At 45.7% G+C, this 15,256-nt stretch overlaps 1 protein-coding gene across 3 annotated transcripts in view; it reads right to left on the minus strand.

The window, feature by feature from the left end:
• The window catches only part of LOC139156308 (neurabin-2-like), a 72,664-nt gene that overhangs the window by 47,475 nt on the left and 9,933 nt on the right, over positions 1-15,256 (minus strand). For all 3 annotated transcript variants that reach the window (XM_070731766.1, XM_070731764.1, XM_070731765.1), the window contains exons 3-4: positions 12,595-12,727; positions 2,798-2,918 (exon numbers count right to left, since the gene is read on the minus strand). In XM_070731766.1, the coding sequence (XP_070587867.1) occupies positions 2,798-2,918; positions 12,595-12,727 (254 nt within the window). The remainder of the gene's footprint in view (positions 1-2,797; positions 2,919-12,594; positions 12,728-15,256) is intronic.

Raw genomic sequence — 15,256 nt, forward strand, 5'->3', positions numbered from 1 at the left:
TCCTCGCTAGCGGGCAGGCAGGCGGCGGACAAGCCGTTCGCTGGCGCTCGGTCTCGCCGCTTTCGAGCTGAGTCCTGCAGCGAATTCGCTTCAGAACTCAGCTCGAAAGCGGCGAGATCGAGCGCCAGCGAACGGTTTGTCCGCGCTCGGTCTCGCCGCTTTCGAGCTGAGTCCTGCAGCAAATTCGCTTCAGAACTCAGCTCAAAAGCGGCGAGACCGAGCGCCAGCGAACGGTTTGTCCGCGCTCGGTCTCGCCGCTTTCGAGCTGAGTCCTGCAGCAAATTCGCTTCAGGACTCAGCTCGAAAGCGGCGAGACCGAGCGCCAGCGAACGGTTTGTCCGTGCTCGGTCTCGCCGCTTTCGAGCTGAGTCCTGCAGCGAATTCGCTTCAGAACTCAGCTCGAAAGCGGCGAGACCGAGCGCCAGCGAACGGTTTGTCCGCGCTCGGTCTCGCCGCTTTCGAGCTGAGTCCTGCAGCGAATTCGCTGCAGGACTCAGCTCGAAAGCGGCGAGACCGAGCGCCAGCGAACGGTTTGTCCGCGCTCGGTCTCGCCGCTTTCGAGCTGAGTCCTGCAGCGAATTCGCTTCAGCACTCAGCTCGAAAGCGGCGAGACCGAGCGCCAGCGAACGGTTTGTCCGCGCTCGGTCTCGCCGCTTTCGAGCTGAGTCCTGCAGCGAATTCGCTTCAGAACTCAGCTCGAAAGGGGCGAGACCGAGCGCCAGCGAACGGTTTGTCCGCGCTCGGTCTCGCCGCTTTCGAGCTGAGTCCTGCAGCGAATTCGCTTCAGAACTCAGCTCGAAATGGGCGAGACCGAGCGCCAGCGAACGGTTTGTCCACGCTCGGTCTCGCCGCTTTCGAGCTGAGTCCTGCAGCGAATTTGCTTCAGAACTCAGCTCGAAATGGGCGAGACCGAGCGCCAGCGAACGGTTTGTCCGTGCTCGGTCTCGCCGCTTTCGAGCTGAGTCCTGCAGCGAATTCGCTTCAGAACTCAGCTCGAAAGCGGCGAGACGCAGATGGTGTTTTGACTTCCGGGTTGAAAAATCGCGAATTACCCTGTTCGCAATGGTCGGGGACGCAATAACCGGGGGATCACTGTATTTCAAATGGCATACAGGTAGTCCTTAACTTACAGTCAATTGTTTAGTAACCATTCAAAGTTTCAACAGCACTGGAAAAAGTGATTTATGGCCATTGTAACATCCTTATAGTCACACAATCAAAATTTGGACACTTCACAATTGGAAGACATTTATTGCAGCTGTACTGTCCCGGAGTCATGTGATCACCCACTTTTAACCTTCCCAGGTAGATTCCCATAAGCAAAATCAATAGGGAAGCCACACTCACTTAACAATCACATGGTTCACTTAACAACTGCAATAATTTCCTTAACAACTGTGGCAAAAAGTTCATAAGCAAAAAACTCTTAAAAGCTGCCTTGCTTGGCAACAAAATTTTTAGGTTTAATTGTGGTTATACCACAATTGAGGACTACTTTCACATGATTGCAGAGTGAACCGAGAAATTATTTTTGCTTGTTCAGATGTCTTAACACAGTTAATTTAATCACTGAACTAATTAAACATATTAATTCAAGTGGCTGAACTGGATTTAAAGAATAAAAGAGGAACTTCAAATTCCAAATATACATGACAAGAAGACAGTTTAGGTGTGTTATTTGTTGAGTGTACATACTGTTCACAAGTTAAATAAAATCCTTACATTGGTATACAGTGATCCCTCGATCATCGCGAGGGTTCCGTTCCAGGACCCCACGCGATGATCAATTTTAGCGAAGTAGCGAAGTAGCGGTGCGGAGATGGTGTTTTTACTTCCACTGCATGCGCAGATGGTGTTTTTACTTCCACTGCCGCCCGTCCTTCGCCCGCCCATCCCGTTGCTCGCGCCTGGGGTGCGCGCGCGCTTGGGGACACCCCAGCTCCGCTTCCCAGCTGGGAAGCGGAGGTGGGGTGTCCCCAAACGCGCGCGCTTTCCCCAGCAACGCGCGCGCGCATGGGGACACCCTAGCTCCGCTTCCCAGCTGGGAAGCGGAGGTGGGGTATCCCCAAGCTCGCGCGCGCCGCCCGCCCGCCCACGCTGTTGCCAGCTCCGCTTCCCAGCTGGGAAGCGGCCCCAGCAACGCGCACGCGGGTGGGGACACCCTAGCTCCGCTTCCCAGCTGGGAAGCGGAGGTGGGGTGTCCCCAAGCTCGCGCGCGCTGCCCGCCCGCCCACGCTGTTGCCGGCTCTGCTTCCCAGCTGGGAAGCGGAGCTGGGGTTTCCCGCGCGCGTGCCGCCCGCCAGCCCACGCCGTTGCTCGCGCCGCCGCTGGGGTCTTACCGGGGCAAGAGGGGGAAGACCCAGGGAAGCCTCTGCCCGGCGGGGAAACTCCACCATCTACGCATGCGTGGAAGGGCACGCATGCGCAGATGGTGGAGTTTACTTCCGGGTTGAAAACTCGCGATATAGCCCTTTCGCGATGCTCGAGGACGCGAAACTCGAGGGATCACTGTATACACAAACACATTGGAGTATATTTGTAATTTCAGCTTCCTATACGGTTTTAAGTTTGGCATATGAAACCATGCCTTTATTCTAACTTGTTCTTAGTAACAAGAATCTAAAAAACTCTTATAATTTTAAATTTAAAAATCATAAATAACCCAGATTGTCTAAAGTTTGTCTCTCATACAGAAATAGAAGAGAAAGGAACAGGAAATTCCAGGCTCCATATACCTTATTTATTATACTATGCAAAAAGCAGGCCAAACAAACCAGAAATCTTAAATGAAACTTACCGACCATCTTGCTGAGCAGCGCCACCTTCAGTTATTGTTTTTACAAAGATACCCAATTTTTCCAGTCCCTGATCTGCACCAACACCCATTCCTATTATACTGATTCCCAAGCCATTGTCACCTGTAAGAAAAACACAAACTAAATGATCCTATTTTTGTAACTTGGTGAGCATTCTATTATCATAGCTAATGGCTGAAAGTAATGAAGGGAATGGAACATAAATGAAGGAATTTTACAGTGGTGCCCAAGGATTTGAGGCCCATCTGAAAGCCTATTCTGAAGCAATGAAAGCAGAGAACACAGCTTATTTCTTGGCTTCCACTGCATAATTTTTTTAAAAAAATTGTTTGTTTCATGCAGTGAACCATCTTCTTCATCGTGATATTTGAGTGTGAGAGGATGCGGGAGAGCTGTAGAATCTTTCTGATTATTTCCCACCCACCCCCTTTTTTTTTTTTTGCAAATGATATCTGAAATGAAATCTGTTTTTTAAATGGAATTCCAAGTGTTTGGTCAAATCCTAAGGAGGAAACCTCAGCAACCACTTGTCCCCTTATACATTCTTTGGGGATTGCAGAAGAGTTTCAATACAATGGATTTGCATAGGAATTTATAATTAACTAGGGACTCCTGGCAGTTCACAATTATAAAAACACTGCACAGATGAGGGGGGAAATGTTCCCCTGGAAAACTAATCATTTAACATTCTCTAGTATTTTCTGGAAGTAGCAAGTCTAATTTCTGAGGAAATCATTTCATGAGGCCAGAACTGGATGGAAAAAATAGCACTTCCTGGCTTAATATATCAAAACTAGCATTGTACATTTTACAGGGAAACTTCTACGCAAACAATAAAGGACAAATAACGAAGATGTATTTCATTATGTGAGCAGCCACATTCTGCACTAATTGCTGTTGTGTGTCTTTAAAGCCACCACAACAGCAATGTAGAGCACACTGCAGAAATCTCGATAGGCAATGATCGAGACATGAGTTGCAATTGTTGCAACTGGGGAAACAGCTGGCGCTAGACTAATGCCCCCCAAGCCACGACCTTTTTCTGCCTTTCAAACATTAAGATGTGAATCCATAGCACAGTGGATCAACAGACATTCACATCTAATGCTTGAAAGCCCCCCCCCTCAAAAATTGCTTTGAGGGAAGGCCCCCCAAATTGCTTCATCAGGGGTTATGCCAGCCCCTTGATAACTGTGGAGCAAACCAATAAACACAGTGGATCAACAGACATTCCATTTTGCAATGATTTTATTTTACATTTGTTTTGGATTTTTTATTCAGACTACAGCAGTCTCTAGGTCAGTGTTTTTCAACCAGTGAGACATTGTCAGGTGTGCCATGGGGAAATTAAACATGGGTCCCCAAACTACGGCCCACAGAGGCCATTTATCTGGCCCACCACCAGCCACCTCCATCCAAACATAAACATTTCCCTCACAATCCCTCCAGCTATCAGCGACAGGAAGAGTGGAGACATAGGGAACGCTCACTGACCAATCACCTTCTAGGATTCATCCCGACCACTAGCGATAAACCAATAGCAGGCCGCCTCTCATCCACAACCAGGAAGGTCCCCACTCGCGCTGCCGCGCACTTGTCATTGTGTGGCTGCGGCGAGTAGTTGAAGCTGCTACTCCTCCCCATGGTCCCGATTTCTAATCCTAGTCAGGACTGGAGGTAAATGTTGCCACCAGTAGATAAAGCCTCAGCTGGTTATGTCTAACCGGATGGGGTATGTAGATATTTGACCTTTTTCTTTTTATAAGAGACCCCCACATAGGGTAATATACAATGCATCACAATGCAATCTATATTGTATATGGCCTCCTGAAGAGTCATCTTCTTAAAGAGCTCAAATCTCTATATACACCATCAGAACAGACAGAACCAAGGCCCCTGCACCCAGCTGACCATGGGATTTGAACCAAAAACCTCAGAGAGAACTCTAGTATTTTTCAGAATCCTTACCTAGAAAGCAAACCTCTCAATCTGATAGTAGAAATGCTCTGAGGACTTATGATGTTACACAAGTACCCAACATTTTCTAAAATTGATTTTGTTGTGGTTTAAAACTAAAGTTTGCTGATCTTCCTTTGGACAATTTTTGGTTATCTGTTGCGAAGGAGTTCCCCATTCTGGCCAGCAAAGCTATTTTGACATTGCTCCCCTTTTCAACCACATATCTATGTGAGCTGAGCTTTTCAAGCTTGACTGCGATAAAAACTAAAAACAGAGAGAGACTGAGAACTGTTGAGGAAGAGCTTTGTGTGTGTTTTTCTACCATTCCTGCCTGGATATCCCTTTTGTGTTCATCGAAACAGGCCCAGGTTTCACACTAAGGGAGTATAAATATATTCAGAAACTATATTATTTACTATATGTATAATATATACTATGTTAGAGTATCATTTTGTGTCATTTTGGTTAGTGGTGTGCCTCAGGATTTTGTAAATGTAAAAAATGTGTCGCGGCTCAAAAAAAGGTTGAAATTCACTCCTTTAGGTAATGAGATAAAAGTTTCACAGGATTGCATTCTCTCTTGGCAAGCACGTCCACAGCCTGGAAGTTATCCTTGATTTTCATCTATCATCAGCACTGGTAGTAGATATGCCAGAATGTTTGCTAATCTAATTTGACAACAGTTATCTATGTCATCATAGTATCTCTTCTTGACTACTGCAACTTATTTTACACTGAGTAACGCCCTAAGTCCCAAATAGTATGTAATGGGGCAGCTAAGTGTAAGTTATGTAAGTTGCAAGAATCACAAGATGCCTGTAGAACTTGCTAATTGCTCACTGGCAATAATTAGTATGTTACTATGACTTTTAAATCCTAAACAATTTAAGGACTATTAGCTTATTTGATTATTTCCTTAAAGCTAAGATAGATATTAAAAGACAAATCAATCCATGCTTATAATAAAAACTAAAATATTGATGTATTTAAAGACTCCACAGAATAAAGTACAATGCCAACCTAGGTAATTTTGTCTACTATTTTTACAAATTTAAAAACTGGAATTTGCATGACCAAAACTAAGGGATTAAGCTTTAAACTTGGTGCTACTTAACATTACTACAATGATCCCTCGTTTTACGAACTCCTCATCATATCAACTTTTCGAGATACGAACCCAGGGTTTAAGATTTTTTTGCCTCTTCTTCCGAACTATTTTCATCTTACGAAAATAGGCGTTGATTGCTTACCTGAACGCCTCTTCTCGTACGGTGAGCGGGTACAGCAGTCACATGGGTTGCTCATGTCCAATCCGGTGGAACTGAGCCTAGTATTAAAAAAGCTTGCCGGATCCGCCCCTTCCCCAGAATTCGCGAATCCATAGACTAGGCTCAGTTGTGAAGCTCTGTAGTGTTCAACTCTCATTGTTAGAGGAAGAAAGAGATAGAAAGGTAAAGAAGACACATACAAGGGCGGGAAGTGACTGCTGTACCCGCTCACCGTACGAGAAGAGGCGTTCAGGTAAGCAATCAACGCCTATTCTCCGTACTGAAGGAGCGGGTCCAGCAGTCACATGGGACATACCCAATAGATGGTCCCTAGGGTGGGATTAGCTTGCTATCGTGTGAGATAACGGATTGGAGTACCCTTCTGCCGAAGGCAGCGTCCGCTGAAGCGTAAGAATCAATTTTGTAGTGCCTGATGAAGGAATTTGGCGAGGCCCAAGTGGCTGCTTTGCAGACCTCCTCCAACGGGGCTTGAGTCGCCCAAGCGGCCGAGGTGGCTGCGCTCCTGGTGGAATGCGCAGTGATGTTCCTTGGAACTGAGAGGGAGGCCGACTCATAGGCCTTAGATATAGTCCCTCTGATCCAACGGCCTATTACTGTTGAAGACACTTTGGCCCCCATGACTCTGGGATGATAGGCTACAAAAAGTGCTTCTGACCTCCGAAAGGGTCCTGTGCGTTGGATATATATTCTCAGCGCTCTGGTGAGATCCAGGGTGTGCCATCTAATTGCCAAGGGATGGTCTCGTTGGAGGCAGAAGGAAGGTAGGACAATATCCTGAGATCTGTGGAACATGGAACTGACCTTGGGTAAGAAGGTGGGGTCCAGTCGCAAGACTACCTTGTCCTGATGGAATTGACAAAGGTCCTGCCTGATTGAGAGGGCAGCCAGCTCCGAAATGCGTCGGGCAGAGGTAATAGCCACCAGGAAGGCTACCTTAAAGGATAGGTACCTGAGGGACGCCAATTTTAGGGGTTCGTATGGTGCCTGCGTGAGGGAGTGGAGAACCCGTGGCAAGTCCCAGGATGGATACCTGTGGACCTTGGAAGGTCTGAGGTTGGCTATGCCCTTGAGGGATTCCTGAACTTCAGGGAAGGATCGGAGAGGCTGTCTGCGGGGGCCCCCTAGGACAGATGAAATGGCTGCCAGATGACGCCGGAGGGTGCTGGTGGAGAGTCCTTTACGGAAACCTTGCATAAGGAAGGAAATAATTCTGTGTATGGGGATGCACAGAGGGGAGAGACCTTCCTGAAGACACCACTGGTGAAACTTGGACCACGTGTGGTCGTAGATTCGATTGGTCGAGCCCCTTCTGGCCTTTAGAATGACCTCCACTGAATCGGGGTCATGCCCACGCAGTTCTAAATCTCTCCTGATAACAGCCAGGCGGTGAGGTGGAACCACTCCGGGTCTGGATGGAAAGAGGCCCCCTGCCGCAGCATATCCCCCGAAACGGGGAGTCGCCAAGGGTCCTGGACGGACAGCTGTTGGAGATCTGCGAACCAGGGCCGGCGGGGCCAATGAGGGGCGATTAAGATTACTCGGGCCCTCTCGGTGAGGACCTTGTGAATCACGTCCGGGAGGATTGGAATTGGAGGAAATGCATAGAGTAGGCCTGGAGGCCATGGACTCCGGAGGGCATTGATCGCTTCCGCTCCCGGGGATGGAAATCTGGAATAGAAGCGAGGGAGTTGGGCGTTCGCATTGGTCGCGAAGAGATCCAGGACTGGTAGGCCGAATCTGAGGGTGATTTGATGGAACAGGTCTTGATGGAGGTTCCACTCTCCTGGGTCTATCGTTGCTCGGGATAGCCAATCCGCCTGGATGTTGAGACTCCCCGAGATGTGATCGGCTAGGAGCGACTGGAGATGTTTTTCCGCCCAAAGGCCCAGCTTGAGGGCCTCCCTCATGAGAGCCTTGGATCTCGTGCCCCCTTGCCTGCAGATATGGCTTTTTGTGGCAATGTTGTCGGTGAGAATGAGAACGTGCCGGTTGGGGATGCGAGGAGAGAAATGCTTCAGAGCCAGGGAGACGGCTCTTAACTCTAGCCAATTTATTGGCCTGGAAGCTTCCTCCGGGGACCACGTGCCCTGGGCTATCATCCCCTGGGCGTGGGCGCCCCATCCCGATAGACTGGCATCTGTGGTGATGACAAATTGATCCGGGCACCTGAACGGGGATCCTCTGTCCATGGCCGGAGACTTCCACCACTTGAAGGATCTGCGAACACTCAGTGGAATGACGATGCGTCGATTTGAGTTGCTGTGCCCCGATCTCTGAAAAGGCAACAGAAGCCACTGGAGTTCCCTAGCATGAAGGCGAGCCCAGGGAATGATGCCTATGCATGACACCATCTTCCCCAAAAGGGAAGATAGAGTAACTATGGATACTGAAGGATTAGATAAAATGTTAGAAATTAACTCCACAATACTGAGTTTTCTCTCGGGAGAGAGAAAAACCTGGGAAGATTTTGAATCAATAATGGCTCCCAGGTGAGGAATGGAAGTGGAAGGTTGGAGGTGACTTTTTTCAAAGTTGATGGAAAACCCATGGTCCTGAAGGACTGACATGGTGACAGAAAGGTCTGATTTCACTCTCTCTAGGGAGTTCCCATGAATTAAAATATCATCAAGATAACATAAAATGTGGATGGGAAACGCCCGGATATAGGCCGCCAGGGACCCCTAGAGCTTTGTGAAGACCCGAGGGGCCGAGGAAAGGCCAAATGGCATCGCCCTATACTGGAAATGCCTGCCTTGAAAGGAAAAACGTAAAAATTTTCTGTGGCATTTGGCTATAGGAATGTGAAGGTAGGCCTCAGTGAGGTCTAAGGAGACCATGAAATCTCCCGAGTGAATGGCGGCCAAAATAGAAGACAAGGAGTGCATTTTAAACTTCCTATATTTGATGAATAGGTTTAGTTTCTTTAAATCCAAAATGGCTCTCCAACCTCCGGAGGACTTTGGAACCAGAAATAGGATGGAGTAAAAACCTAGGCCCTTCTGACCGGAAGGGACCGGCTGAATGGCTCTAATGGACAATAGATGAGAAATGGCCTCCTCCATACGGTTACAATCTGAGGATGACCTGGGCGAAGGGCAGGAAATAAAACGTTTAGGGGGAGGAGAAATAAATTCTAAAAGAAGGCCTGTTTGAACAGTGTCAATGACCCAAGGGTCCTTGGAGGTGAGACGCCAATTTGCAGCGAAATGAGCTAGGCGACCCCCTATGGGAATGGAGGAAAGGTTACCATCTAGGTTTTTTTGAAGCCCTGTTAGAGGCAGCTCCCCTTTGGAAACGAAAACCCCTACCCCTGGAGTTCCTACCTTGGGAACGAAAGCGGGGGGAATACTGACCTGGAGATCTCTGATAGGAAGCCGCTTGATCTTGCTGGCGCCCTGGGCGACGAAAGGACTGCGTTTTAGTAACCTTTTTTGTGGTTGGACCCAAGACCTTCTTCTTGTCTGTGGTCTCCGTGAGGAGAGGATCCAGAAGATCACCGAAGAGAAGGTCGCGCTTTAAGGGGCCCTGGGATAACTGCCACTTTTGGCGAACTCCCGCTTGCCAAGGGCGAATCCATAGGAGTCTTCTTGCCGTTGTAGAGGCTGCAATAGACTTAGCAGAAAATCTAGTAGATTGTAAGGTGGCATCAGCCACGTACTGGGCAGCTGCAAAGACCTTGTTGAAGTCTTGTTGACCTCTCAAGTCATCTGGAGGAATGTGCTGTTGAAGTTGGCGAAGCCACAGCAGCATGGCTCTGGAGAAGAAGGAGGCTGCTGCAGAACTTTTAATGGCCCAGGAATCAGCGGAGAATCCTCTTTTGAGCATTTGCTCGATGCGCTTGTCCTCTGGACGGAGGACTTCCTCCGCCTCGCCTGGCACAGCTGCTGCCGAGTGAAGAATTTTGACAGGTTCATCTGGTTTGGGAAAAGATAGAAGCTCTTCATAGGAAGAGGAGAGTTTATACAACTTTCTGTCCTTGGTAGAGGGATTAAGGCCAGAGGCTGGAAAATCCCACTGTTTAAGTAAGGCATCTTTAAATAATTTAGGCATAGGGATTACCTCGTTATCCTCCTGTTCCTCTGTGAAGTAAGGTAAATTCTCCTCCGGGGGATCAGTGGAAGTGGAGGCTTGTTTCTCCTGGGCCGCTAATCCCGTAGAAATTCTAGCTTTGAGGAGGAGAGATTTGAATAGTTGAGAAGGGAAAATAGTAATAGGAGGAGGGACCTTTATTTGGGATTCCTCATCCTCTGATAAGCCCTGGAAAGGGTCTTCATCCTCCTCTACATCCTCATATTCATCTTGGGAGGACTCTGAGTCATCCTGAATAGGAGCTCTGACCGCTGGGGAAGAACCCAAGGGGCGGGAGGAACGAGAAGGAGGAAGAGGTAAAGGAAGCTCATTGATGGAGGAGAGTTTGGCATCAATGGCTTTGGACAACACAGCAAAAATAGATTGGAACTCAGGAGGTAAACTGGAAATATCAGCAGAAATGGCAGAAGAATTCCTAAAGGCCTGGGAGGATCCTGGCTGGGGGGAATCTTCCATAATATCTGGTTCCTCTGGACCTATGCCCCATAGGTTAGGTTGGGGTCTGTCTAGGTTTGGCTCATCCAGAGATAACACAGGGACCCCAGAAGGAGGCAGACTAGAGGCCTCTGGTGGGTCTTGACTACTGATTACTTGGGCCTGCACTTTCAAACGTTTTGCTGATTTATCATGAATCTTTTGTAGGGCTAGGTCCCTTCTCTTCTCGGCCCTGGTGACCTTGGTCGAGGGGCGGGCCCCTGGAGAAGAGGAGGAAGAGGCCTGGGGGATACTAGTAATCTCATCGCCTGTAGGCCTGGCCTCTCTGGGACCTTTAGTTGTGCCTCTCTTGGGAAAAGTAGCCATAGTCTGACAATTAACAGAAGACAAGGCTGAGCCAATAACTAAATTATAAGGAGAAGATTTCAAGGACTTCCCAAGAGGAATGGATCCTGCTTCGAGGCCTCGAAGCTGCTGAAACGTGAGGACAATCTGGGCAAACCCAGAGTTCGTGCCCCCAAATCCAGCGGGGCCAGCCTCCCTAAACTTTGCAATTAAGTAAAACCAAGGCACTCTGGTTGGAGGCTAGGCCGGTGGAGAATTTAGCCTGGGACCCCCAAGGCCCGCTCCCGGATCCACGCGGTGGACTGAGGCCTATGCGGCTGGCAGAAGGCCAACACGAGAGGCCTAGATATTTTAAGAAAGGGCGCGAAGGCCTTCGCGCCAAAAAATCGCTTCGTAGAATTTCTTAAGGGAAAAGCGATCGACTAAGTCCAGGAGACTAGAGGCGTCCCACTCCGCAGGAGGTATTTTATAAGCCCTTAAATATATTTTTATACAATAAATAAGCAATAATCCAATGATAAATACTTGCACCAGGACCTCCAGGCCAAGGGATTAGAAGAATCCACAAGCGGCCGCAGGAATCGTAACCGGCAAAACCGCCGGGGGAAAACGAAACCGCAACTTCTCCCAAGTAAAAAAGCCTAGCCGCCTTTTACTTTTTTTCCTTTTTAAAACGGCTGGCGCAAATAGTGCAAGTAATAAAATAAAGACAATAAATCTTACTACTTTTTTGAAGGAAAGATCGAAGGGAAGGTGTTAGAATGTTGAACGAGCTATCACATACAACCGCAGGATATGCGAACTGAGCGAATTCTGGGGAAGGGGCGGATCCGGCAAGCTTTTTTAATACTAGGCTCAGTTCCACCGGATTGGACATGAGCAACCCATGTGACTGCTGGACCCGCTCCTTCAGTACGGAGAATGCCGCTGTCGCTGGGATGCCCCGCCTCCGGACTTCCGTTGCCAGCCAAAGCACCCGTTTTTGTGCTGGTGGGATTCCCCTGAGGGACCCCTCCATTGGAAACCCCACCTCCGGATTTTGCAATGCTGCAGGGGAATCCCAGCAGGGGAATCCCACAAGTGCGAAAACGGGCGCTTCAGCTGGCAAAAGGGGTGAATTTTGGGCTTGCACGCATTAATCGCTTTTCCGTTTATTCCTATGGGAAACATTGTTTCGTCTTACGAACTTTTCACCTTACGAATCTTGCCCTGGAACCAATTAGGTTCGTAAGACGAGGTATCATTATATTTAAATATCAGCTAATATGAAATCTAAATACTACTTAGTGCGACCATATTTCTCTAATTCTCCACCCTATTTTTCTTGAAAACAAAAATCAGGTGAAGTCTGAAAGTTCATACATTATCTTAAAGTTTGCTAATGCTATTGTCTCAATATGAGTTTTGACTTTTTCTCCCACGACTAATATATAAAAAATGTTTGCTTTTTATAGTGCCTTCAACTTTTATAAAATATTTTCCAACTCTTAAACAACCAAAAATTTTAGAATCTTAAGCTTAAAAGTAATTTATATTCTTGAGTCTTGACTCTGTAATGCTATATCTAAATAGAAATTTAGCAATCTCAATGATGCAAAACTAAGGTATAAACATTTAAAAAGCCTTGTTGCTTTTCTAGGATACACATTCGAGATTTGTACCTTTTTCAATTTCCACAGGAAAGACCTCCATTTTTTCCACCCTTTTTTCAAGTTCATATTCTGCTGATGCAGCCACAGGGTCCACTTCTTCATTGCGTCTATCATAGTCTTCATTTGAATAAGTACTGAATACCTTTAAAAAAAAAGTTTTTCATCTATGTAAGTTGAATAGATTTTAATGTCAATTAAATACCAACTTAGAATATGCCCCTATTATATCAATTTGCAAATCAATATTTGAGAGTATGTGGACAACACAGCAAATTACATTCTGGTAATTTCTAAAAGCCCATAAAATCTTTAATCTTGTCATTTGAAAAATGATGTTTTTCAACAATAGGACTATCACATATTGAACTATGTTCAAACTGCAGCTTTTAAGTGTAAAAAATTATTACAGTATGTATATTACCTTATTCTATATCTGAAGCAAAAAGTATTAAGTAATATGAATTATATGTTTAACAAAACCAGGAACAGATTTCAGAAACTGATACATTACATTTACGCAAAAAGATATTGCTGAATTTAAAATAATTCCATCCCAATGAAAAATAGACAGAAAAAAAAGATGATAAACAGAAAAATCCATGCTTTCCGACTTCTTTGTTAACAATATTTGCCAACTCCCACTGAAACTAATCTCTTACAACAAATGTGGACCTATGAGCAAACATACTTATCACTGTCTACAAAAAAGGGACAAAAATTTAAAATAGTATTAACTGAATTGCTAACTGTAAAATAAGGTATCCGTTAGTAAAATTGATCTTCCATATGCATTTACAAAGTAGTCTACCAACTATTTTCTCTCACACACCAACTACTTTCTCAAATATAAATATGTAGAGTCCACATATGTACATTCTGACACAGGAAAAAAACAACAATGCACAAACCATAAGATAAAGCTACAGAGATTTCCTCTGTATTAAATTCTTAGACTCTACTGGGTAAATAAGCATAGGCTGTAGTACTGTGCTGAAAATGGAGCCATTTAGTTAGCTTATTTATATAAGCTGGAGTGGAAACTGAAGGAGTGTGGACGTGTATTGTCTTCTTCTTTGCAAAAAAACGGGAGCTGACACGTACTTTTCAGCTGAACTACAGGTGCAAAAACCCCTGGTTTTGTGTGCCTTCATCTTGATGCAATAATAGATTTAATTTTTTGACTGAGAAGTGTTTATGTTTTCTCATTTATGCTGTAACTAACATCTGCAATCATCTTGAAAACTTAGACCAGAAGTACATGACAGGTAATAGAAACAAAAAAATTCACTAGTTTAAACTGTGTCTCACAAGATGATTGGCTGCATAATTTTTAAAATAAAATAAAATACGCTTTCAGAAGTTTCAAAGAATAGATTCTAGCACAGAATGAAGTTCAAAGTTAATGACTGAATCTGGAGTTGTTGCTTATTGGAAGCCAGCAGTTTAACAAAGACACTGTAGGAGATCTTCACCCGTGAAGCTCCCCCCCCCCCCAAAAAAAAAAGACAGCAAAGTGCTTCTATTTCAGCTATGGCAACTGGGCTCAAAAGGAAAAAAGTCTGGGCAAGGAAATGGGAAAGGAGGCAGTTGGTGAATGAATGCTTGCTGGTCTTTACTGGGGCTTCATGGATACTGAAATTCTGGGGAGCCATGTATAGGAAGTAGAAAATGGATTGCCCAGTGTAATGCAGTGGACAAGAGTCCAAAAAGGAGACAGAAAACACAACAAGGCAGCAAATACTGCTTCAGTGGCTAGGGGCAAATTGGTCAGTGTGGGGAACTGAGGCAGCTGGGTGAACAAAACGCTTGTTGGTGCAGGCTGGGGCAACTGAGGCTCCTTAGAGCATGGGGAGGCAGTCCCAGAGCCCCATAGTTTTGGGACTGCTTGCTGCCATACAAGGCAGGGTGCACAGCATCCAAAAGGGAGTAAATGAGATAGGTAAGCTGAAGGAACTGAAGCGCCCCTACAGTTGTAAGTGTGGGCAAGATACCAAGCTCCTGAATTTTGATACATGATGTCTAAAGTATTGCAACTGCCATAATTTTAAGCACAGTTCATAAGACCATTGTTTCAGGACTGCCTTAACTTGGAACAGTCACTGAATGAAAGGTCATACGTTAAGGACTAGGTGTAGTTTATTCATCAAAAGAAAACCCTAGCTGTGTGCTGGATGGATAAAATTGTTTCTGAGGAGAACTATGGTTATAAATGGAAGGCAGGAAAATTATAGAAAGAAAAAGAAGCAATGAATAGGACACATTCCTAAAGCCCTGATGATTTGAGGAATTTGTTTCTATTCCTGATCTGTGTTTTCATTTTCAGCCCAGCAAACTATATAAGACATCTTATTTGGGAATATTTTAATGAAAGTTCTTATATGTCTGAGTAAGTCAGCCAAATGCAAACAAGCTGACTGACTGAAACATCAGTATAAAAACTGTGCCTGCTTTGCAGATGCTAACAGAAACATGTCTGAACATGACCCATCTATACATTAGTAAATATTTTTATGCCACCACATCCTTTTTTTCTTTGTAAGGACTGTCTGCATTCCATAGAATTTTTCTGTGGTCTTTTGAATCTTGATATGTGAATGGTACTGGTATTTATTATGGATTATGCTAATTTACTGTATTTAAGCAAAACAGGTGTTTCTTCTAATGTTCCATT

This window comes from Erythrolamprus reginae, chromosome 1, assembly GCF_031021105.1.
Source record: "Erythrolamprus reginae isolate rEryReg1 chromosome 1, rEryReg1.hap1, whole genome shotgun sequence".
NCBI lineage: Eukaryota > Metazoa > Chordata > Lepidosauria > Squamata > Dipsadidae > Erythrolamprus > Erythrolamprus reginae.